The sequence below is a fragment of the Neopelma chrysocephalum genome, unplaced genomic scaffold, assembly GCF_003984885.1.
Source record: "Neopelma chrysocephalum unplaced genomic scaffold, ASM398488v2 Primary Assembly neopelma1_61b, whole genome shotgun sequence".
NCBI classification, from domain to species: Eukaryota; Metazoa; Chordata; class Aves; order Passeriformes; family Pipridae; genus Neopelma; species Neopelma chrysocephalum.
In genome coordinates this window covers 809287-834053 of record NW_020897717.1, presented here as the reverse complement: position 1 = coordinate 834053, position 24767 = coordinate 809287, and the positions used below count along the sequence as shown (strand labels likewise).

General features: G+C 45.0%; 1 protein-coding gene across 1 annotated transcript in view; it reads left to right on the top strand.

Moving 5' to 3' along the window:
- Positions 1–24767, top strand: part of MDGA1 (MAM domain containing glycosylphosphatidylinositol anchor 1) — a 143923-nt gene that overhangs the window by 33453 nt on the left and 85703 nt on the right. Inside the window, exons 2-4 of the mRNA XM_027681913.1 lie at positions 14638–14777; positions 17560–17734; positions 22094–22290. Coding sequence (XP_027537714.1) covers positions 14638–14777; positions 17560–17734; positions 22094–22290 — 512 coding nt within the window. The remainder of the gene's footprint in view (positions 1–14637; positions 14778–17559; positions 17735–22093; positions 22291–24767) is intronic.

Genomic DNA, 24767 nt, shown 5'->3' with positions numbered 1-24767 from the left:
ATGCGTGATTATCACCAGGAGTAAGAAAATACTTGGCAATGTCTTGGAGACTGATGGTATTGGGCTTAATTAGGGGAGAGCAGTCTGTCCCCCCATGCATCTGTCTCTGCTTCCTCATCCTTCCTATCAGGATCAGCTTAAGTTTGTTTTTAATTATTTTTATTAAGTGTTGCATGGAACAGTAAAACCCACATCAGATTACTGAGGATATTAATCCTTCGCACTTCTCTAGCACATCACATTTCATCTGATGACAGAGGTTTGCTTTACAAATATTAATTACAAAGCTTCATAACCCCCCTGTGAGGAAGGTAATAACTACAATAATACTTAGCATTTATATGATTTTTGCATCTTCAGAAAGTTGTATAAACACTAAGCTTTAAAGTACCCTTCATGACATTGTAGTGGAACTATTGAAATGATACACAGTGAGGCAAAGATGCACCAAGAAAGGGAGAACCTGCTTGCCCAGGGTCACATATCAAGGCAATTACTGAGTAGTGCTCATTATAGATTATTCTTGGTTTCTGGGTTTCTTTTCCACTCTCTATCTTCCTTGGGGAAATGCCCCAAAACAAGTGGGCTACCCATCTCAATGAAACAAATTGGTGGTGCCTTGATAATTGGTGACATGTCTTGTGGGTCAAACACTGGGAAATAATTTCATAATGCCTGACAGCTATCAGTCTGGTGAACTCCTGGAGACGTACGCTCTTCTAGGGTGTAACTAGATCCAGAGTCTTTCCCCTTACTGCAAAATGGGAACAGACTGAAACAGAGGGCAAAACTAGCTTTTAGAAGGTAAACCAATGCCTTGTCAGACAGGAAGCACAAGGGATTTGCTCATTTAGGGGATGGCAGTTCAAGTAAGTGCATATTTTCAGAAGCTGTGCTTCTTTCCCTCTTTGGACACTTTTTCTTTTAAGTGGGAAGCCTGCTGTCCAGTTTTGTGTTAATTCATCCAAGGGTGTTCTGCAGCAGGCTGGGTTGATTGAAGTCTTTTAAGAAAGGAGGCTACTTTTGAGACTTTGCTGTCTGAGTTTTCTTTCCTCCTGTCCCCTTCAGAGACCAAGGGACCATTTTGTTCTCCATGGGATGGGCTGCTCTGTGTCCTTCCACATGCAGCTGAAGGCCCAGGAGTGTTTTAAATAAAATGAACTTTCTTCCTAATATCAAGAAAACATCAAATGGAGCTGAGGATGAGTGATTTCAAAATATGCTGAGGTCTCAGCCTGCCCTTGGCCTCACCTAAATAGGGCAAAGCCTCTTCTTTCAGAGAAGAGAGTTTGAGAACAAAAGTCTTAAAAGAGATTTCCTCTTTAGAGATGCTTTGACTTTGAGGCTGGTGCCTGTCAGCATTTCAGTCTCTCAGAGCTTTATTTCCTTAGTGTCAAAGATCATCTTACTTCCTTTGCAAGGCTGTCAGCCAGACCCTGGCTGCTTTGATATGGCTGCGTTAGTCCCCGAATCCCCTGTTGAACAAGCTGCTCAACAATGTTTGCACAAATGCATGATCTTGGGTAGAGAATTAATCCCTCTTCCTACCCCCTGTGCAGTCAGCCAGCTGAGAAATTACTTTAAACACCATCCTGTGTGGATTAATGCTTCCCCAATGCAAGTCTCTGGTGTTTCAGATGATCTTTTGACTCCACACAGGTGCAGAGTAATAAATTCATAACCTGGCTCTGTGGAACTTTTGCTCCTAAGTTCATTGCTGTCAGTCTCTCATCAGGGGATGTCCAAACCAGCATCAGTCTGCCTCGCTTCTCATTGTCTGTGTTTCAGTTGTAATCAGATTTTTTTGGGGGAGCAAAACTCTTTATTAATCCATTTTCCTTTTTCACTTTTTTCCCCTCTTCTTCCTCCACTTTAATTATTTGAGCTGCTGCTTGTCAGAATGAAATCCAGCAACAGAACTGGGAGGTGGCAATGCCAGAGCTACTCTTGTTTTGCAGGGGTTGAGGGATGCTCCTGAGGCCAACCTTTGGCACTTGAGGCTGAGGAGAGCTCTTCGTAGTAGTGATCCAAAGACCATCCCGTTTGCAGGAACAGCCTGTTATTTAATCACATGTACATCCAGAGAGTTGCTCCATCTTACTGGGAATAGCTGCAGGTGGAAGGTCGAAAGTGGTAGCTTGTTACTGAAGAGGCTGGAAGCAGGCTTGCGTTTTATTGCCTCTGAAAATGCCTGGAGATGCAACTTGTTCACTAGGCATTTACTCCCCCATTACCTCCTATGTCTCCTGAGCAACAATAAACAGAATATTGGGCTGGGAAGTGCCTACCCAGGAGAGGCAGTGTGGGCAGATGTGCTGCACAGCTGGAGAGGAGTAGATGGATAATCTATTAAAGGGAAACAATGCAAACTGTTTGTAATGGTGTCAAGAATATTTCACTGCATGAGCAGCATGTGGCAGATGTGGAGTGACAGCAAATGCTCCCTGTGTGCAGAGCCTTACAGAGCCGAGGAGGGTTTCCCCATGTTCTGCCAAAGCAATGGGCAGGGGGTAACTCAAGTCTAGGAGGGTTGTCAGAGACCTTTCTCTAGGTTTTGTGTGCAAGGGAAGATAAAAAAGCAGTTCCTTATGTTCCCTACCTTAATATCAGTCATAAAAGTATAACTTGCTGACTCTGGGATGTGCACCACTGCCCTCTCCTGTGTGCGTGAGGGGATGCTGGTTTTGAACAGGGCTGTGTGTGTTGTGCGCTCCTGCCACTTTAGGACAGAAGGACCTGTGCTCTGCCCTCTCCCATTATCCTGAATTCCTTGGGTGCCATTGTATATGAGGACACGCTTTGGCATAATGTCCTATTGGCAGCTTCAGAGCAGTAACTCCAGTGATTTGTGGAAATGCCACTAGCAGATCTGCTGTTAAGGATGAACTCAACTTTGCATGTAAAAATGGAATTTGGTAGTTTTCTTGTGTGTGAAAAATGCAGCTTACCCTCTATAGATAGTCCTCACTGGAAGAATGAATTTGCCCAGAATTTGCAAGAAAATATATTAATTAACTTGAATTAAGATTAATTTTTTTAAGTATCCTCAGTAAGGGATTTAGTGTTTGTCAGTCTCTTTGTCTGGAATTAATAATGTAATAACGCAGGCTCTTCAAACGTGGTATGTAATTTGAATTCATTGAAATCTTGTGTCTAGGCTAAATTTGAAGAAAATGGATTGTAATTAAACTAAGTTATTAACAGTTACTATATCTAATTATTGTGACTATGTGGTTCTGCTCTGGGTTAGGTGGGAAATCATTATCCCAAACTCAAACCCATTGAGGACTTAAAATGAGCACTAATTCAGAGAGGAGGTATGCACAGTTAAAACACCCCAAATAATGCCAAGTCTTTGCAGCTATGATGATATATACCAACAACATTATGACTAAGATGTATTACTGCCATCGGCTCCAGCTGAGATGGAACAGAGGTTTAAAGATACCGTGTATTTTCCCTCTCGTTCTCAACCCTTGGCATAATGAGCAGAAGAGAAATAAATGAGTGCTCCCTTAGCCTGCTGTATGTGGATTTATTATTTTTTTTTCAGTGTAATCTTAAATTAATTTCCTGGATAAGTTATTCTTGCCTCAGGGAATAATTGTAAGATTTCTGTGCTGTTTGTAACTCTTTAATTAGCTGTGTGTACTTCTCCCTTTTAGCTCTGTTTTCACCTAGATGCAGGTCTTGCAATGATGTATCAGAAGGCTTCTGCATCCACATCTGCACCATGTTATGTGGGTGCTGGCACTGCTTATGAGGAAGGATTTTAATTCTACCCTCTGCCACTCCTTCCCCTCCTTTCTTTATTAGGAGAAGAGCAGAAGGGAGAGAAAACAAAGAGTTGACAGAGATGAATATGCTCTATGAATTAAAGTCTCTGGAAATTCTTCTACGGGTTAGTTACCTTCCTAGCGAGAGTAAGAGACTTGTACAAAATTTCCCTTGAACTGTTCTTTCCCATTCCTAGAAAAAGGCCAAGGAACTTGGACAAGAGCATTTTAAATGGCATCTATCTAGCACTCCTTTGTTGCCTATTTTGCTACAGCTAATTAAAAGAGAAAAGCCTTTTAATATTTAAGCACCATTAACTCGGCTGAATTATTAAATGTCAATTTGCATTATGTGCATAAAAAGATCAATAAACAAAGAGAATAATACAATGGAGGTGGCTGGGGTTAGAGAGATGTCAGCTCCTCTTATCGGAACCGGGGGGAATTGCTCATTTGTCTGCCTGTTTGTGGTTGGTAATTATTGATACTCGGAAGGGAAAGAGCTGGGGACTTTCTAGACTCTGAACACCAAAGGCGCTGCAGGGATGTAAAAGATGCTGTCAAGATAAAACATTACTTGGCTTGATTTCTAGGGATGTCATTCAGCCCCTATTGCCTCAGTTTTGCTGACAACTTGCTGGCATTTGCTTTCAGTGCTCTCTCCCTTCCTTTGGGGTGGAGTTTGGCCTTTGTATTATGTGGCACTAAACTGGAATTAGCTATGGATTGATCCCTGGCTGTGCTTCAGGCTTCCTGCCCAACGATGGCGGAGCACAATAGCAGCATTTCCCCACTTAACAGCACTGCTTGGGGGATAAAAGCTTCAGTGTATTGTGAGGGCCTGCACTGGAACTCATTTGAGCACAAAGGCTTCTTTCCACTGAGGGGCTGTATTAGCAGCAGCCTCCCTGTACCATCAGCAGCACCCTTGCCTCTAATCCTTGATCTTGCTGGGAGCCATCCCCTGGGTCCTTGACGTCTCTGCCAGGTTTGCCAGTGAGTGGTTGTGCTATGGTTTGTGTCAGCTGGGGTTGCCTGTCACCCACCAAGTAGCTTGGAGCTGAAAGCAGATCTCATGCAACCACTGTGCTTTGATCTCCTGGGAGGTGACTTTCCTGCAGGGGACGTGGGGTGCATATGGTTTGGGCACCGCTGTTCACAGAGCTTAGGACAGAGACTGCTGCCCACCACTTTTCATTAGCAAAATTGGATTTTAGATAGTTGAATTAAGGGCAGCATTTGTGCTTTCAGCTCTTTCTAACTATGGTGAGAACAAAACACACTTTCAGTGAATTTTTATTTCAATCTCTTTCTTGTGGCTCTTACCACCCTCTTCTGCTCTCATTCCCCCCTCTCTGCCCCTCCCCACCCTCTGTTTCACAATTGAAATAGCCTTTTGCTTTATGCAGAAGATGGGTATAACAGTAGGTAAACATGGCCATTTGTTGAATCTTTCCTCTCCTGTGTGGAGTGAATGTTTGCGTTGCCATCATGGCATGATTGCCCTCACATCCCCAGCTTACTCGGAGCTGGCTGGATGGGGCCCTGGAAGCAACAAAGCTGTGACAGGTGAGGATTTAACATTGATTCAGTTCCTGAGTGTTTACTTAGCTGTGCAGACAGGCTTTGTGGTCTGCACAGAGTTCTGTGCCTCTGCAGAAACTCTCCTGACAGTGGTGGAACTGCTTTGGTTACGTACACAGGGAGGTCTTCAGGAGAGCTGGGACACCAGCTAGTCAGTGCCTTGCTTTGCTAGCCCCATGTCTGCGCACCCACTCTCTGGGGTTAGCAGCCCTGAGTATACAATGTCCCCTTCGGCTCTGCATGTAGAGTGAAGTCCTCTCTTACAGCAGCTCTTTTCTGCCAGTTGTTGTCCTGCCCACCAGCCTGCAGTTTCCACCTCGGCGTTGAAGATTTTGGACCTCGGAGTTTAGCATTTTGAACAGCACCAGCTGGAGTTTCATAAAAATGTTCCTATTCTTACCCAGTTTCTGTTGGTGTGCTCTGATTGCATACTGGTTTGGTTTTCATTCTGCTTCTTCTCTATTGCTTTTAGTACACCTGAATTTGTTTCTCTTCCTGTGTTTCCAGGGTGGATTTTATTTAGCAAGTGTGTGTGACTTCGGTGGTTTCTCCACCAGCAAAGTCTGGAGTGTTCCCCATGTGTCCCATCAGCTGCGGAATTCAGTTTAAAACCACTACCTCTGCTTTTCTTTAGTTTTCATGATCCAGGAACCACAGCTGTCATCTGATTTCTTTTTCAGTTTTTATATGAAAGGGAGCCTGTAGTTATTCCTTTATTGGAGTTAATGCACCTTCATTGCTAATCTAGTCAACAAATGATTAGCGAATTGACTTTTTTCCCTCACTTTTGAAGGAAAGAAGTGTCTGTGTTGTGCTTTCCTTTTATCTCCTATGTTAGATGGTCTAGCCATGAAACAACAGCTGAGTTTCAAAGAACAGTGGTTTAAAGATCTGTGCACATGGACCTCTTTGTTGAAGAGTCACCAAAGTTGTTCAAAGTATAAAAGGGGAAAGAAACCAGAAAAAGCAGTGCCAATGGTGGCTTTGGGAATGAGCTGATCTTGAATTCAGGGAAAAGAGGAGAGGTAAAACCCTTGTGACCACTCAAGCAAAGCCCATTTACCTGCAAAAGTTATTAGCAGCAGATCCTGGGGACATTGCCTGTTGGACTTTGCTGCCTGTGCTGCCAAGCTGCACCATGGCTGTGAAAGGCAGTTTTCCTAGCTGAATGGGGATATGCAGCCTTGGTGGGTCCTTCATGCTGTGATGAAGGAGCAAAAAAGGAGAGCAGAAGTGTGAGATGCATGAAGAGCAGCTGACTTGCGTCTCCACCTGAGCCAGCCTTGGCTCTCTGTTGAACTGTCTACTCAGGCTTCTGGTGATGGGCACAATGAAAACTGAGAGCATGAGGGCTAATAAATGCCAGAGGGTCTGCAAGCTTTCTGGATGCCTGTAGCTATTAATTCACCTTCAAACGGTGGTGAGTGCATGGAGCAGCTGGAGATTGGTTCAGGAGACTGGAGACATGGTGGATGTTTATGTAAGGAGGCAAGGGATCAAAACCTACCAAGGAACCTAGCGCTTGCCTGTCCTACTGGGGCTGTTCCTGCAGCATGGGATAAATGACTGTCTGTGCTGTACATGTCCAGTTGAGTTCCTCTCTTTGTAGCCCTGTTTTCTCTGACTGGACTGTTTCATTTTTTTGTATATTTTACCAGCTGACAAACAAGTTGGTCTGTCAGTGGTCTCCAGAATAGAGGATGATTTCTTGCCCTAGCTGCTTGCCTCATTTGTGTTTCCTCCTAAAATGCTTAGGAGCTTTAAGTAGCAACCAGACAAGAAATGTGTTTTTAAGTGAGATGCTTTGACCACTCAGCTTGGCAGGATCACCTTGCCAAAGTGTGGCTCTGTCACTCCTTGGGTTTTGCAGCAAGATTTAGAGATACAGCTCAGGCTCTGTAGCTGGCACAGTGGGAAGTGGCTTGGGAAAGATTATAAAGTCTCTTTGATGGCTACTAAAAGACAGGCATGCTTTTTTCATTTCTCAGCCAAAGTTGGAATCTTCCAGGACAGTATTGGTGAGGTGCAGGCTCTGACTGCCACCATATCTGGAGCCCCTAAAGATTTGGAGACAACCTACCTGATACTGGTGGCATTGAGTCATCAATAGAAATTCCGCTCAGGCATAAGGGTTAGGCAATAATGCAAGGTTTATGCCACCATAATGTTGTATGTGTATAATATCCATCACTTGATTCTTATCAAACAAAGTTGCTGATCGATTTTGTTCTGCTGCTTGACACTCTGCAGCTAGGTGGACCTATGTGAGAATATTTTGAGAACATCTAGGAAAGCTAGTGAGCCGTTGCAGAGTGGAGTTGGGAATTGGGGGGGGAGGGAATCAGTGATGATCTGGTGACTGATACTTTAGTAAAGCACATAATACTGCTTTAGTTATAAATTGAATGGTGGTCTCAGGAGCAGGTGTTGTGAGTCACTGTGAGGTGTACGTGCTGTTCATGACATCTCACATGATTTTGTTGCTGGCATTTTTCTAAAAGAAATAAAATTATAGAGATGCTTCAAGGAAGTGACACTGATTAAGCAAAAAGGTATTTTAAGACTGTGGAAATCATCTGGCTGAGCTTTGCAAAAGGAAACTCTGTTTCTGGAGATGTAATCAGCCAGAGATGTAAAGACAAAGTCTTGGTCTCTTCCAAGTAAAAAACAATCCCATGCTATTTTAAGTAGCCAAGTTTCATCCTCAGTGATTACTTTCCGCAACTCTGTCATTTGTCTGTGCACTCCCCACTGAAAAACTGATTTTTCTCTTCTTGCTCAAGAGTGCTATGAAGTGTTGTGTGGAGTTAGACACGGTTGCTTTGCGTATCTTGGGAGTGGCTGTGTTTCTTTTATGAGTGGATTGATGTTTGTGTTTTAATCATGATCAGTGTGCAAATACCAAAGGAGTCAGAGTCATTTTGCTACTGAAATATGTGTTCCTTGCTGCAAATTTAGGCCAGGAGTACAGTAAGAAGAATTTTTTTTTTTTTTTTGAGCATGTGTGGTTTGGGCTGCAGTGAGAACACTGGTGCATGGGAGTCGAAGAGCATCCCTGGAGATTTGTCTTGTTTGGGGTTGTAACCCTTAGTGTCAGCATGCAGGGAGGGCTTCCTCATGGCTTTTGCTTTAGGACAGCCTTGTAGTAGCACAGAGCTGCCCAGGCAGCACACCACTGTTGGAAGAGTCAACCAGAGGAGCTTGGGCAAGACAGTTCAAGGAGTGGGAGGAGACCCAGGACCATGGATGTGCTTTGATCCTCACCTATCCCTGGGGATTCTGAATTGCCTCCCTCTCTGCTAGGGGACTAGCCTGGTCTTGTGTTAAAAGTTGGAGCGTAATCAGGCTGAACTGTACCGAGCACTTTCTGCGGGGGAAGTTCCCTAGTTCCCTGCAGGGACTGTGCTCCCTTTGCCACTGCACCGGGCAAAGAGACAGTGAGGGGTTGAGGTGAGGAGGAGGAAGCCCCTGAGCAAGCACCAGGGAATGTGTTCTGAAAAGTGGTTATGGCAGGGGTTCCCTGGGCAGGCATTACAAAGCCATCCAATGCCTGAGCTCGATTACACCCACCCACTGTTATCTTCTCTTCTTCTGCTATTGTGCTGGTCTTAACTGCTGACTGATGGGTATGGGCAGTCTTTCTTCAGCCATTAATACAATATTGATCCACAACCCTGCTGACAGTGTTAATGGACACTGATTGTGTATTATTATTTCCATAATTGTCCTCAAGCTGGAGTGAATTCTCCTTTTCAAATGGTACATCGATATCATGCCCTGCATTGTGGGCTGGATCTGACTTGGTTAATTTGTTTTGTCTAAAGTTTCAGCAAAGCCTGTGGTCTTCATCCACAGTGAAGCAATCAATGAGACCAGCTGAATAGTGATGGAGCACACATCAAGGCATTTGCCATCTGCTCCCAGAGTAGTGTTTTGTTTGATGGTCAGGATGCTGCCCCTGCAGACCCTTCCCATCCTACTAGACTTTCTAACTCCTGCTGAGCGTTGCTAGCATGCGTCTTCCCTTTACATGTGCACTGGCTTCTCTTTGTGCTCTGCTAAGGGGACATGATCCCTTCCTCAAAGGTCTCCAAGTTTGTATGCCCCTGCTGTTCAAGCAGATCTGTGCATTGCATGAACAGACAGGATGAAACACTAACTAAAGCAGTGACTTCGAGGCCTGAGATGCCCCCTGGGTGTTTTGCCGTGTATGGTCTGTGACTAATAGTGCTGCAGGGCAATTCCACCCATGAACACGCAGTTGCTGAGAGTGGCTGTTCCACGAGGAATGCCAGATGTGGATGTCCTTAATGAAATGCTTATTCAACCCCACTGTGGTTCGTAAATACCCTGTGTGTTTTTCCGTTTTATGAGAACTCCCTTCAAGATACATTCCTTACATACCACTTTCTCAGGATGGGAATGGTGAGGGAAGGAGACAGGCAGGTTCTTTAAGGGTTTAAGCAGCAGATTAGCAGCTGATGCTCCCCTCCTTCTTGCTCCAGTGTAACTAAGCAATGTGAGTCCAAGGAGCCTGTGAACAGAAATAGGGAGGGACTTTGGCTTCTTTGACTAGGGTATGTGCAGAACAGACTGAATTATAACTACACCAGATACGTGGAAGATCGTTGCTTGCCATGCTAACTAGCGTGGTAGATTAAGCCCGAGGAAGAAGGAAAGCTCCAGGTGCAGCTTCCCTCTCCCCCTACCCTGCGTGAGGACGATAGCAGAGGTGGATGGATTCAGTGCCCCTGTGTGTGTAGCTGTGGGTATTAGCCCAGCAGCTTTGGAGATGAATGCTCTTCATCCTTGAGGCCATCAGTAGGATATGTGCAGGTGGCAAGGGTAGTGGTGGGATAGAGTCAAACAGTGATGGCTAATGTTAGCCTGCTGACAAGGCAGCAGTGAAGTGTGGTTGATGCTGTGCTGCAAGTGAGGAGAGTGGCTGCCCTTGTGGGTGTTGACAGCAAAGTAGGCAGTGTCACTTACCATCCTCTCTGTGAAGGAGCTCTCATCATTGCCATTGTAGCGATGGGATCTCGGGTTAAAGGAGATAAATGGTTAGAAATGTGAACCACAGATGACTCAGTCCTCTCCAAAAGACCATTTTTCTCTCATTTTCTGCATTTTCATATTAGCAACCTCTAAGCACCAAGCATCTCATAAACTTTCCAGATTATGGTAATAATAACATTGTGCAGTACACTGCACTGGGAATAAAGTTATTTTATCCATTTCAATTTCCTTTTGTTTTAATGTGTAAATATATCAAGCGAAAGCATAGCAGAAAATCTCAGTGCAGAGGCCAAATGCATTGCAAGCCAGCCATTTTCTGAGGAAGAGCCTAATGCTGCATGTTCAGAGTCTGAATTTTTTCCCTTCTAAAACATCTGACACTCAATATTTGGCTGTCCTAGTTTCTCTGGAGGACTTTGTATTGGGAGCCTTCTCTAAGTTGATCTCTTACCTGGAAGTGGAATAAAAGTAATGATGCATCTGTCTCTCAAAATTCTGGAAAAATATGGTGGGAAACTATCTGTCCCCTTTTCCCCCATAGAGACCATCAGAGGTCTTCCTTGGATCTCTGCTTTGGGGTTTGATGGTCTGAGGACAGAGATTCTGCCCCAGCAGGACTTAGCAGGGGAGGTTGTCTCTGTGCAAGAGTTGTTCCTCACAGAGCTCTGCTGAGAATGGCTGAGACTACTGCTTCAACTCCAGCACCTGGCCTCATGCTCCAGCCTTTCTTTTCATTCCTAGGGGCCTTCTGTGAAACTGATGCTCTGACAGGCATGGTCCTCCCATCCTGTTGTGCTGGCAATGTGCAAACTGTCTGCATGCTGAAATCCTCCAGGAGACTTGGGATGATGTCAAACAATAAGGTATTCTTTCTGTTCAAGCACATTAGAAGTGCAATTAATCCTCACAGTCTCTCTGCCCATCTGTAATATGGCATGAGGTGACTTTCCCAGCATTTGTGCGCTGTGGCAGGCTGAGCTTGGAACAGAGACCTTCCTGAGTGTCATCTCGTGATTAATGCAGGCCCCAAAGAGCTGGGTTGGTTCATTGCTTAGCCCCCACCCCTTTACTAATGTCAAGTTGTAACCAAGCTAAAGGCAGAGTTCTCAGGCTTCTATGGCATCTACCTGAGTGTCTTTCTTTCCACGGCAACCGTAGGCTTTCTGAGTTCCCTTTTGAGGGATTTGGGTTCATGTGGGGTTTAAGACACGGAAAAATGGTGAATGTTCTGCTGAGGACCTGGTGCTGTGATTGCCAGAGAGATGTTACAGCTTAAGCAGATGAGATTCACTTAAAGTGATGTGCCTTTCCAATGAATTTAGCTGAAAGGTATTAGTGATGAAGACACAAGCAAGTTCACACACCTATGAACAAAGCTGAATGTTCACACCCTTGCTTGTAAGCTGAGTGTATCCAGGGAGATTTTGGGAGAAGAGGACAAAATTATGACCCAGGGCTTATTCCCAGGGTTGTCGTTTTGCTGTAGACTAGTACCATGTAATGATTTGTAGTGCCAAAACCAGTTTATTTTAAATAATATTACTCTCAAACTCAGCCACCAGAAAAATACCACAAGGTATTTTGGCACCAGAATAATTGCACAAAAGCCCGCTAATCCTGTACCGCTGGACCTAATGATTTTGCTGTGGAAATTCTCCATGTGGAAATGTCTTTGGAGAAGTGGTAGAAAAGAGTTACACATGAAAGGTGAAATAACGGAAGTGGGATAGACAAAGGGAAAAGAGTATACGACTTACCTTGTATACTATATGGGGTACAGCAGAGCAACGTTTAACTGGGAGCTAGAGCTGCAGATAAATATTCTGATTCTCCATGGGGTGTCTGGAAATTAGTTTTTGCAGCAAGGTCATGTTTGTAAAGGGAGAATAGAGCCACCAGCTGGCAAATGCAGCCCAAAGACTGCGAAGAGAGGTTACAAGAGCTTTGCTGCTGCAGGGTGCCAGGACTCTACTGAAATGCAGGCAGCACAGTTTGGGGATGGGGGGGAATGTGGCATAGGATGCGAAGGGACATAGTCTATCTTTTAATCATAGAACAGGGAATCTTCAGCATTCCAGCCTGGGTATTAGCCCTGTAAGTGGTGCTCTGCAGTTTACGTGGGGTTAAAGGTGTGACCGCAGATCTGCAGAAGACTGATCTGAGGGCTGTAACAGCACAAGATACTGTTATTTGGATTAAAGTGTATTAGTAAAGGCTTCTGAATTCCTCCTCTGTGACTGTTGGCTTGACAAGCATTATTATAGTCTTTTCCTGATAAGTCACTAATTTACTTAATGTGTTTACATATCAGTATACATATTCATACATGTATGGGTATACAAACACACAGATGTGTGTAAGCACATATATAGGTTTCCACTTGCTCTTGGGTTCAACAAGGCTCTTCTGCCACCCAGGCAGGGAAAGGTCAGTCACTCATCTGCTCAGTTGTATCAGCGAAGCCTTGACAGTTGGTTTCAGCATTTCATAGTGCTTGAGTGATGGCAGGCTTCTTGGGAGGCCTGCAGTGGGGGAAGACAGGAGACCCTGAGGGGTTTGTACATGTTTGTGCCATCATATTATTCAAATACAAGTTACTTCTGTTAGTCAACAGTTTGTACAATAATAGTGATTTTAACAAAGTGTCAAAAAAGAGAGTAACTTGTTGTATGTGCAGTGCTGCTGCTTGGATGTTGGGTGGCTACGGCAGGCTATGAAGCCCCAGCAGCAAGAGCAATTTGTTGTCCACTAGCCCTCTGTCCATTCTCATGTCACTGCTGCTTGGTTAGTGCATGGTAGTGACACCAGTTTATAAACTGCCCTCAAAGGCAGATTTTCTCCACTGCCCAAGCCCAGCCTGCCTTTGGTCTGTACTGCTGGCAGATTAAGCCAGTAAAAATCTGAGGGCTTCTCTTGCCCAGGTGATTGGTTTTAGAACATTTTGGTCATGTCAAAAGAGTGAAAATAATTTTTTAAAAAAGGAGTCTTTGAAGTTCAACTAACATTGAGGAAAAAGTGGGTTCCTGGTTCAGCCTTAATAGGTTGTGCAAAATTTGTTCATGTTTAAGAAGTCTTACTAAAGCTGGTTCCTTTGACACCTTTGATCATCTCCTCAGTGGTTTGTTCATTTGTATTATATTTCACAAATAGGAGCTCAAGATGTGACTCCAGAGTCTCCTGGAAGCATTCTAGCAAGTCAGAGAAGTATCCCAGGGAACTGTCACTGAGACACTGACTCAGAGACGTTTGTGGGTTTCTCTGTTCCTTGAAGTGCGAGTGGAGTTTTCCCCTTGAACAAACGGAGGTGTCCTGTTGGGCTGCAAAGTCACCTTCAATACATCTCAGCTGCTTCTGTGATCATACAAATGCTTTGGAGTAGGGAGCCAAAGGCTGTTTTCACAGGACTTCAGAGCTGAGGCTTTTTTAATTATAAAATCCTGTTCTCCTAGAGCTTGTCTATCCCTGCTGCTCATCAGGGCTGCAATGGGACATAGGTGCTTTTTGGGGTCATTGTGGTTTTTAACTCTGTTTTGGGGACTTTCTTTCTATGTATTTTTCCACTGCGCTGGTCTTCAATCATTTTCCTGGGAGTAACTGGTCCCTGTTTGGAGCCCTAGGTGTAGAGATCCCTAGAGATTCTGGGTCCCCTGATCTTGCAGACAGTGTTCTCTCTTGCTTAAGGCTGAGATAGGCTGCTATTTAATATGGGAAAGACTTGTTTTTCCTGCAGTGTGTGCTATGCCTGTTCTAGGTATGTGTGCTAATCGCTGTACAGGGCTTCAAAGCCCTTTCTGACTCTGCTTGGTAGTTATGCCAGACCCCTGCAAGGTAAATCATAGTAATCAGGCTTATTTTTGACAGGCATAGAGCAGCTGTGATTTGACCAAGTCCCTGAAATAGCTGCTTCTACGTACTCCTCTCTGGGAGAGATGAGAATAGGATATTCTTAGTACTCAACCCATGCAGAAGGGTCCCCCAAAAATCTCCATATTCTGCTTTTCAATGCCTACAGCTGCTCATCACAAGACCAAAGGTTTTAAAATAAAGTTGATACCAGTTGCCCAGGAAATGGGAAAAATTGCTTAATTTTCTATTTCCTAAGACCTTTGTGTCTCATTCCCAGCACTGTCTGGGCTCTTCTCCTCTGTGGCTTAAGAACTGGCTCTTTCACCCTGCTGTGGGAGCAGCTGCCCTGGGTAGCGGGCACAAGGAAATGGGATGCTGCTCATTTCCCTCTTTACCTCTTCTTTTCTCTCCACAGCTCCTGCTCAGGCCCAGATCATCCATGCTGGGCAAGCATGTGTGGTGAAGGAAGACAACATCAGTGAACGCGTTTACACAATTCGGGAGGGGGACACGCTGGTTCTGCAGTGTCTGGTCACAGGACACCCTCGGCCACAGGTAAATTTTCAGTCTTAGCTGTCACCCATACTCCCCATGGCACTTGTTTGTAGTCTCCACATAGAGCAAAATTGTGGGCAGCGGGGTGCCCAGCTTTCTCCTACATATTGGAGTCAGATAGGGATGACCCATCACACAAGCACTTGTTTGTTAAGCTATGAAGCATTTAAGGTTCCTTTTGTGGAAAACAGCCCACAAAGCTTTGCAGGAGCCTACAGAGACCTTCTAATGATTTTCAGTGAAGTCCCCCCAGAATCTGAAAGCCCAGACTGAATCCAATATACAACCCTCAAACCTTTAATACTCTTACTACAAAGTAGGAACAGTGTAGAGAATAGATAAGGCTACCCACATGTGCTGGCCATAGGAATTGGTCCTTCATGGTCCATCAGTCTCTCACATGATGACAGCCCAGAGGACTTTGCTTGGGAGAGGTTGTGAAGTTGTTTGTACTGCGCTTCACTGACCACTGTGCAGAGCCCACTTTTCATTGATTTATGGCCACCAAGCAGAGGCAGATTCATACTCGTGGCACTGGACATATCCATGCTGTTGTCAAAGACACAGTTCAGTGGAGAGGTATGAAGCTGAGCTTGGCTAACTTGCAGTCTTTCCCTGGGATGCCTAGAGGCTTGTATAGCCTCAAGTCCCATGCAGCCACCTCTCCACCCTTCAGATACTCAAGCAGGGTGGTTCAGTGTTAGGGTGGATGAGTCCATAGAGCTACTGGACCAGAGCATGGGTCTGTAAGCTCTGGGACAGAGCACGGTAGGAGTGGCAGCTGGTGCATACTATGAGGATGGATGTGCCAAAATACACTCAAGGGAGACACATATGATACATGTGTCTTCTTGGCCCCCTTCCTCAATCCTGCCAAAAATATTTGTGCTAAGAAGCCGTATGTCTGCATATACCAGTAATGCCAGTGGACTTGCTTGTGAGGAGCTACTTGGCAAAGAAACGATGACAAAGGCAAGGGAGCCAGCAGGATTTGAAATGGTTTATCCATCAAAAGCATATCCTGAAAACAATAAAAAGAAAATAATCTGAACCAAGCCAGCAAAAATGACCAGCCTAGGCTTGTGACTGTGATAGGCAAATGATACCTAACTACATTGTAAATGAGGAAGATGGCAGGGCTGGCCCTGCCTAAGGTTGTTGAATGTGTGGGAAGGTCCTGTCAGGTTGTAGGGATTTGAGCCTGAGTAGCCAGAGAGATTTCTGGAGCAGAGCCTGTTGCAGACAGCATTCTAGTGAGCAACATGGTGGCTTGTCATTGCCTGGACATGCACAGGGTACATGAAAATGTGGAACCAAGCATGACTGGGGAGACTGGAACCTGTGCATATAAAACATGACAGGCATCCTATCTCTGCCCTTCCTCCTCATGGATTGATTTCTTTCCCAGCTAAGCTCTTATGTTAACCTTTGTTTAATCTTCTCTTTCCCCTTCTATCAGCCAGTCATTAAGGCATGAAAATGTGGCCAAAATACTTAAATGAGATTGCAATTGAAAAGATTAAAGAGCTGGCTGAATTGTCCTTGCAAACAGGAGACTTGGAGAGTCTTGGGGCCCTCAGACCATTTCATAAGCCTACAAAGGCTGAATAAATCCACGGTCATTAGCTCTGAAAATCTGCTCAGTCTGGTGCTCTGGGAGTGAGACGTAGACACCCCTTCTCTTTCTAGAGCACCAGCATCAATCAGGTGATGGCAGTGAGCTTTAGGCAAAGTCTGGCAGAGTGATCAAGGTATTTGGTCCATTTTATCTATGGCCAATGCTGAATGCAAGTCTGTCTTCTTTCTGCCAGCTGATCTTGCTGGATCTCAGTCCCAGAGTCTAGATGGGCACCAGTGTAGGAGACCGGCAGTCACCAGCCTTTAGAAGGGAGGCTGTAGATATAGGAAACCAATGGGCTGGGAAAAGCCATCTCTCTCTTTCATTGTCTGTACTGCACAAAACAAGGGGAAAGCTTGTACTGCCACTGTGAGGGTTGTACCTCATTCAAGACATAAGAATTACCATTCAGTCTTTAGGATTGCTGTCCTCTTGCCACCATTCACCATGAAATATCATGCAGCTCCATTGTCCCTGCAAGCCAGGATCTTAAGATATGTAACATAAGGACAAAAAAATGCAAAGATAGCTTGAAATCTGAAGGGATTTTTTTTCTTTTTTCTTTTTCTTTCTTTTTTGTATCTTTAAAAACAGAGGAAAACCTTGTGTACTGCAAAAGGATGCCTTATAAAAATAAAATACACTGGGGTTCCCTGTGGGAAAGGGGCAAGAGTCAGATAGCAACTGCATTTTCTCACTCTTGGAAAAGCAAAAAGCAGAAATAGCCTTGCTGTCCAGAAAAAGATGAGTGTGAACTGCAATGAAAGCTCTGTAGCTGTGAGCTGAGTCTGCTGCAGCATCATGACCTACCAGCCACATGCGGTCCCAAGGCTGAATGCTGATAGTCCTGTGCGGAATAAAACTGAGCAAGCTGCTGGGTTTACAGAACCAGAGCAGGAGCGGGAAATATGCAGTGTGTGTCTAGGTGAACTAAGGGCTCATCCTGGATTCTTGGACGTGGGAATCAGTGATGGGTGAGAATCAGCAGCTGGCCTACTGAGACTTAATGAGATCAGTAGTTGAGCTTTGCTGTCTGGTGGTGCTGTAGGACCCATTCTTGAGAGGGCTAGAGAGGAGGGAGAAGAGCAGCAAAGGGAGCTCTGCTGTACCTTGGGGTCTCTATTTTCTGCCACTGATTTCATTTGTGTTGTTCTTCTCATGCAGGTGAGATGGACCAAAACAGCTGGCAGCGCGTCGGACAAATTCCAAGAGACGTCAGTGCTTAACGAGACCCTTCGGATTGAGAAGATCCAAAGGCTGCAGGGGGGCCGCTATTACTGTAAAGCAGAAAATGGGGTTGGGGTCCCTGCCATCAAGTCCATTCGAGTAGATGTGCAGTGTAAGTCGTTTAGCGGCAACCCAGACCTTCCCACAGTTCTACTGCATGTCTCTGCCTTGCTGCGGGGCCAGCGGGGAGCTGCATTGCCCTAGGACCACGTGCACCTGATTCAGGAGCAAAGGGACTGGCATGGCATCCCCAGGGTCCATTTTCCCTAAGAGATTAGACCAATCCATGAAAAATATAGCTCTACCTGTCCTTGTGAGTCATTCTTATCTAGGTGCCACAATGTCTATCACTGACAGGATTCCCTAGCACTTGTCTGGGATTTAGCATTGTAGGTAGCTTCTGCTTTCTTTGTCTTAATTTTGAAGCTGGTAGTGCTTGAAGCAAACCAATGCTTCTTGAAGTTGGTAGTGCCCCCGATGCTGGGAGAGTCTCTGAAATCAGTGCCCTGCTCCCAAGCATTGCCAGCTCTGTAGCATGATGGAAACAGTGTAGAAGACTATGGGATGCAGCTGAGGAGACTGAGCTGTGAAGGGGTGAATGTAAAGGTGACTCAGCATTTCTCTGGCTGGTCACAGTGCCCATCCTTCTTGTGTCCCAGAGATGCTATTAGTGGTTTTCCGCTTGGGCTCCAAGTTTTGAAGTTTTCTCCTAATGTTTATTCTCAGGATTAATGTCTATTCTTGGGCTGCTGTGAACAAAAGGGAGGGAAATTAAACTTATGCCATAACACCCATATGGGAGGAATCCAAGATTTAATGTCTAAGCAACTTTTGAACATATTTACTCTCTTTCAGAAGATTACCATTCTGCTCATTGTCCTTAGCTATTCACTATTCCAATTTTCTCTAGCCCAAGTAATACCAAATCTCTCTCCTCACTCATATCTTCTGAGAAGGCCTAGCCAGCAAGAGGTGATGCTAAAAAGTTGTGAAATACGATAAAGCAGCTGAAACTGTCCCAGAACCTGTCATGACCTGTTCCCATGCTCATCAGCAAGACAGTCTTCTGTGCTGATGTGCTCTGTGGTTATCTGTCAGTGGAGCAACCTCCAGGCTTCAAAACTCCAGTACATACCTGGAGATACTTTTGCAGATATTTTTACTGACAGCAACTGCTGCCTGAATGCTTCCTCTTAGTCCTGCTGTCCAGCCCTACTGTGATGTGACTCTCACAAACTGTGCCACAGACATGAGCATCCTTAGCTCTTGGCAGGCTTATGATCTGCAGTCATATTGTATGGCTGGGAGAAGTTCCCATCTTTTGCCCTACCCTTTATTGGTGTGTGGGCACCATCCTACCTAGGCTGGGGAAATAGATTGCTTCAGCAGCAGCCACTGTGTGTAAGATGGATATTTTTTCATTGGCATTGCATCGCTTTGTCTAGGGGAGTTCTGACACTTGCCCTAGATCTGCTTAGCTTCTCTGCCCATTTCTTCTCCTATGTGGGTGGAAGCATACATACAATAACTCTCCATTTCAAAGGGGCCTTGCTTTTCTTAAGCCTCAGTGTGACACTTTGTCAGGGCCTGTGTCTCTAGAACAGGACTGCGCCATGAATCTCTTTATGCCCTGAGGGCACTCCCACAGTGCAGGATGGAGCTAGAGTGATGTAGTGTCCCATGGTCCCTCATGCAGCTCTGACCTGTAGAACTATGGGGCTAATGGGGTGGCCAAGGGCTTTCTCATACTAACATCTACTCTGCAGATGGACTTGGTACTGCACCTCTGTTCTGCTCACTTGGTTTTTAGGAAGGAGAGATTATTTTCTGCTGGTATTTGCAGTAGGTAAAGGGAACATATAGGAAAAGTCACAGTTTTTGTTGAACGCTCACCCAGGCAACCTTCAGCTGAATGAACAAGAGTTTGAAAACAAACCCCTTCTTTCCCTGCATCCCATTTTGTAGTTAGAGGTCATGTGTACACACCCTCATGTGTACCTTGGTGTCCTTGACAGCTACTGCTCGTCCTCAGTCATACTTTTAGTATTAGACAGCATGGTTGTACAGAGAGCATTGTTGGTGCCAAGAGGATATTAAACTGGAAACTCTAAATCCTGTAGCATGATATTCCTTTGCCTCAAATGAGCATCAGTGAGGCTTTAATGTATTGATTTGATACTGGCAGAGAGGCAGCTGCTGTTCAGAGTATTTCCATGTGGGAGAGAGAGAAAGTAAAGGAAAAGAAAGAATGGATGTTTACAAGCTCTTACTGTGCATGAAACATCCCATGTGGTCATCTCCATGAGCAGCCTTGGGCCAAATTTATCATTTGTGCAGCTCACTGACATCAGTGGTGTTACTTGTAGATCAAGGACATACATATCACTGTAGGCTTTATTTTAGCTTTTCTCAGGAGGGCTAGACCTAGAGCTGACTGCTACAAAAGAAGGCTGAAAGATTCGAGGGAGGAAAGCTTTAGCAACCAAAAGAAAAATGTTGTTTTCTGTGTGGGGAGTAGCTGGGAGCCAAGAGACCTGAACAGCAAGCATCTTCTTTGGTTAGAAAGGGAAATGATTCACCATACTTTCTGCTGAGAAATGGATTCTTAGAATGATGGTTGCTACAGAGTCACTCATGTAAAGTTCGAACAAATAAAGGATAATTAAAGACAAAGAAGAAGGAAAAGAGGAGAATCTGTTCCCAGGGTCCTGGTCCAAAAGAATTTGATGTAAAGTTCAGTCACCCTATGGCCACATGAAGACAGTACTGTATGGAGAGGAGCCTTTTTTTTTCCACTTGCGTATGTTTTCCTTCAGCCTTGAGTGTTTTTCGGTTGGGTTTTTTGTTTTGGTTTGGTTTTTGTCCCCTGAGATATTTTTTTGAGTCTTGTCATTGTTCCATTAATGGCTCTGCTCATATCTCTGAGCTATGGTCAAGCAGACAAATTTCAGATCCCATTACAATTGCTGTCTGCCAAGCATACAGCTCATTAAAATATGCAAATGCACAAGCTGACACTTGTGATTCAGCAGAGAACATATGTTGTTTGGATGACTTGTTAACAGAAACTCATCCTTGCTTCCCTCTTCCTTTCTAGAAGTCAGATCTCCAAACTTGCAAATCTGTAAAATAAAATGCAATGAAAATTAGGTGGCATAGGAGGGCAGGAGGCGATGAGCATGTTAACATGTTAACATGAGCAGAAGACTTGCTGGCAGCACCAGAGACATACCTCAGTTTCCTCAAAGCTGAAGATGGGGTCATAAGGCTCCTGAAAATGTAGAATCATTTTAACTGAGCTCAAAAGATGCCTTAAAAGACATACATGAGGGCACAGGGACAGATTTCAGTTTTAGAGGGTCAATTCTTGTCAAGTGGGATCTTAATGTTTAACCTCAGTCAGTCTCAAAGTGGTTCTGGGAGGAGAAAGATCCACCCTCTCTGAGGTTTCCCCCATGCTAACTCGATGTTCAAACATTGATACATGGTGCAACTTCCAAGAAAATGATCCCTTTTTAGCAGGTGGGCAACTCTAAGGGAGCAGCGTGCTCTGCATGGATGGAGAAAATACTCTCCCTGCGGGGCTATTGCTTGTGTCCTTGCAAGTGAAGTCACTGATGACCATTGATTCAGTCATGATGGCTGCAGGTCCGGTAGAGGTGTGATGAGGGAATTGTAAGGAGTGCCTTCTGTAAAGGAAGAAAACAAAAGAATCCAATCAGTTTAGGGATGGGGAATGGAGTTGAAGTGAGTAGAATTTGCTGAAGAAGGGTAGTCAGTACAGACTTTGAAGAAAATACAGAGGATATTTAATAGGGAGAGAAATTATGCATTCCTATTACAGTGTTTTGAATCTCATTTTCCCAGGACTCCCCACAAGGCTTGCTCCTGTCTAGATGATTCTCCATCTCAGTTCCTCGATCTTGTCCTGATTTTCACTCTCACTCCTTTACTTGCAGGTTTATCTTGTCCTTTGTATGGACACCTCATAGCCATGGGCTTAGTCCCGTGATTCCAGGAGGGATCTGGGAGTTGAAAAGTGGAGAAGTAATGATAGAGCAGAGTTTCCTGGGATCCCTCTGACCTCTCACTGAAGTAGAGAGTGGTGATTTTGAGGGAGGGAGCGGGGTTGTGCCATTGTGGAAGGTGAGGCAGCCCACTGCTCTGAGAGGCATGTGGCAGGCATGTGGTTTGAGGACTGCATGGGGATCTGCAAACCAGAGACTGCTTTCTATTCTCTGAAGGTTGTGTGGTGAGCGGGACAATTTTGGCTTCTCCTGTCTGTTCCCTTTAGATATTGGTTGTATTACTTGCCCTCGGATCAGTTCTTAAATCAGCAGTTGTCATCAGCCAAATGTGTGGGACCTTCCCCTCTCCTCTGTGGTGCCTGGAGCATCATCGGCTCTGCAGGCTGTACATGCAGACCAAGCTTTGCTAACTGCTGCTGCGACCGTCCCTGCTTTCCTTCCAGATCTAGATGAACCTGTTCTAACCGTTCACCAGACCATCAGCGATGTACGTGGCAGCTTCTACCAAGAGAAGACTGTCTTCCTCCGCTGCACTGTCAACTCCAACCCACCAGCTCGCTTCATCTGGAAACGGGGAGCTGAGACCCTTTCTCACAGTCAGGACAATGGCGTGGACATCTATGAACCCCTCTACACACAGGTGAAAAAAAAGCAAATCTCTGCCGACTTATGTTGAGTGTCTTGCTGATGCAGGGCACTGTAGTAGATTGTCTTTCCTTCTCTGTATGGATTATGATGTTGAGGAGAGAGTGTGGAGCACTGCAAGGAGCACTGTCTCCAGAAAGGCTGGTAGAGCCTTCTGCATGTAGATTACCAGGATACAGGAAGAGCAGAGCAGCAGGGGGCAGTGTGACAGCCTAGAATTACCTTCCCCTTTTTGTCACTGTCCCTGAGAGCAGGTCACAGCTCCTCTAATGAGTTTATGTGGCTGTTGGATAGCTGAGACGAAAATCCAAGCAAAAACTTCCAAGATCAGGTTTCCTTTATCTCCCATTGCTAATTTTTTTTTCTTTGTAATTGAATGCCCAAGCCCCATATGCGCGAGGAAGTGCTTCCTGTTTAGCAGTGTGAACGAATGGCAGGCATTGCTGTGGGGTCCATGGGCTTTTCCGAATGACCACGTGTAATGGGGAGCAGAGATGCCTGGGCATTTCCTGACTTGTCCAGTGACAAGGAGTCCACATCCTTTCTGCTTGTCCTGCTTGCCTGTGCTGGACTTGCCCTGCACAACCATGTTCCCCCCATGAATACCACTTCCTTCACAGTAATTAGCCTGCCAATGCAGTGGGAGACCAAAGGGATTTTTTTCTCTTGCCAAGGCACTCTGGGCATGTTATCCTAAGCTGAGCTCCGGTTCTGAATGTCCTTCAGATGCTAATCAGCCCCAGTATTTCCAGCAAGTCTGCTAGGCAGCACAAGGCAGTGATGGATGAGAAGGGAGGGCTGGAAGGGCGGGCTGGAAGGGCAGCTCCCCAGGGCACCTGTTTCATCCCAAGCACCTTCCTGCACTCCCAAAGCTGGGCCCTGAGCACATTCTGCCCAAGTTTGATTTCTGAGCAATGCCCCAGGCAACCTTTAAGTTAATGTAGTCATGTTCATATTTTATTGAAACACGCCATCTCTGTAGGTCATGGAAATGGGCAGCCAAATGGAAACATTCAGGGGGATGAGGAGGGAGGAGAGAGCTGCAGGTTAGCAGCAGATTTGCAGAAACACTGTAAGTCAGCACTGCTGTTTGGCCCTGAAGACAGCTTTGTCTGTGCACTATGTGGCTCCCAAGTAGGACATCCCTGGCCTTAGAGGAAGCCACCATGGGCTCTCCAGCTTTCACTAAGCTCAGTGTAATTAATGGGAGACATTGCTTAATGAGATGATGTCTTGGGATATTTTCTTCAGCTCATCTGGCAGAAATTCACCATGTTGCAGCATTAATGTGTAAAGGACCCATCATCCTGCAGCTCCTCTCAGGCAGTGTTCCCAACATGGTCATTCCCAGCTCTGAGAGAGGGTATTAGGACTGCTGTGCTCACAGAGGCATGCCCTTATGGTCTTCTCCTTAGCACCAGTATAAGCCTGTAAGCTGGTAAGCCTGGGTTGGTAAGAGTTGAAGTTAATAAAAACACACCTCTGCAACACTGTTGGGAGGGGAAAATCTTGCTGGAGCTCAAATGCACTATGTTTAACAAAGCACCCTTCACTGGGGTTTGCAATATTGTCTTAGAGATGAACCTGTACCAGTGTCAGGTTTGAACAGACTTTTACATTAGAAAGGAGTTGAAGACTTTATATACATTTACCCAACATTTACTAACCAATAAACAGGATACATATGACCCTGTAAGTAAGTAGATGACATGCACAGTGTAAATGCCATCATTTGTGTGGCACAGCAACAATCCTCAGGGGACAGGGCTCTCACAGGGTTATTGGTGTCCCAGGTATTTATCGTTCTAATTTATTCAGTTCATGTCCTTGTTCTCTGCATATTAGCATGCCTGAGCTCATTGTCCAGTCCCCCAAGGTTGTCCTTAGGAGGATTTGTCATGCTGACACCTTCTCACATTTGCAGGCAGTTATGGAATGGTTTATCCAAAAGAGATTTAGACAAACACAAGGAGAAAATAGTGACAAGCTGTCGGGGGAAGACATATGAGTTGTATGGTGTGCAAACCATAGGATGCACCTCAGAGCTTTCTGCATTCTGTAAATAAAAATCTACAGAACACATCTATCATTAATTTAACAACTTGATTCTGTTTCTATAACAAGCCAGTAACTAATGGAGTGCCAGGCAGTGATTTTTTTTGTTTGTTACCTTACTATGAGAAAAGGCTATCAAAGTCTGTGCAGCCACTCTGGATTTATATCCACATAAATGAGATTAGAATCTGGAGAAGAAGGATCAGAAAGTTTTGGGAATTCTTTGAGTATTTCTCTAAATTATCTTCTTTCCCTCTATACTGTAAATTTCTACAGTGTAACTGTTGAACTTGTCATATTTAGGCCCGCATTAATGCCTCAATCTGCTCTAATTTACTTTGGTTTGGCAATGTTGGGTCCCCAGTGACTTTCCTTGGGTTCCTACTGACATCTCAGAGTGAGATCCCAGAATCTGTT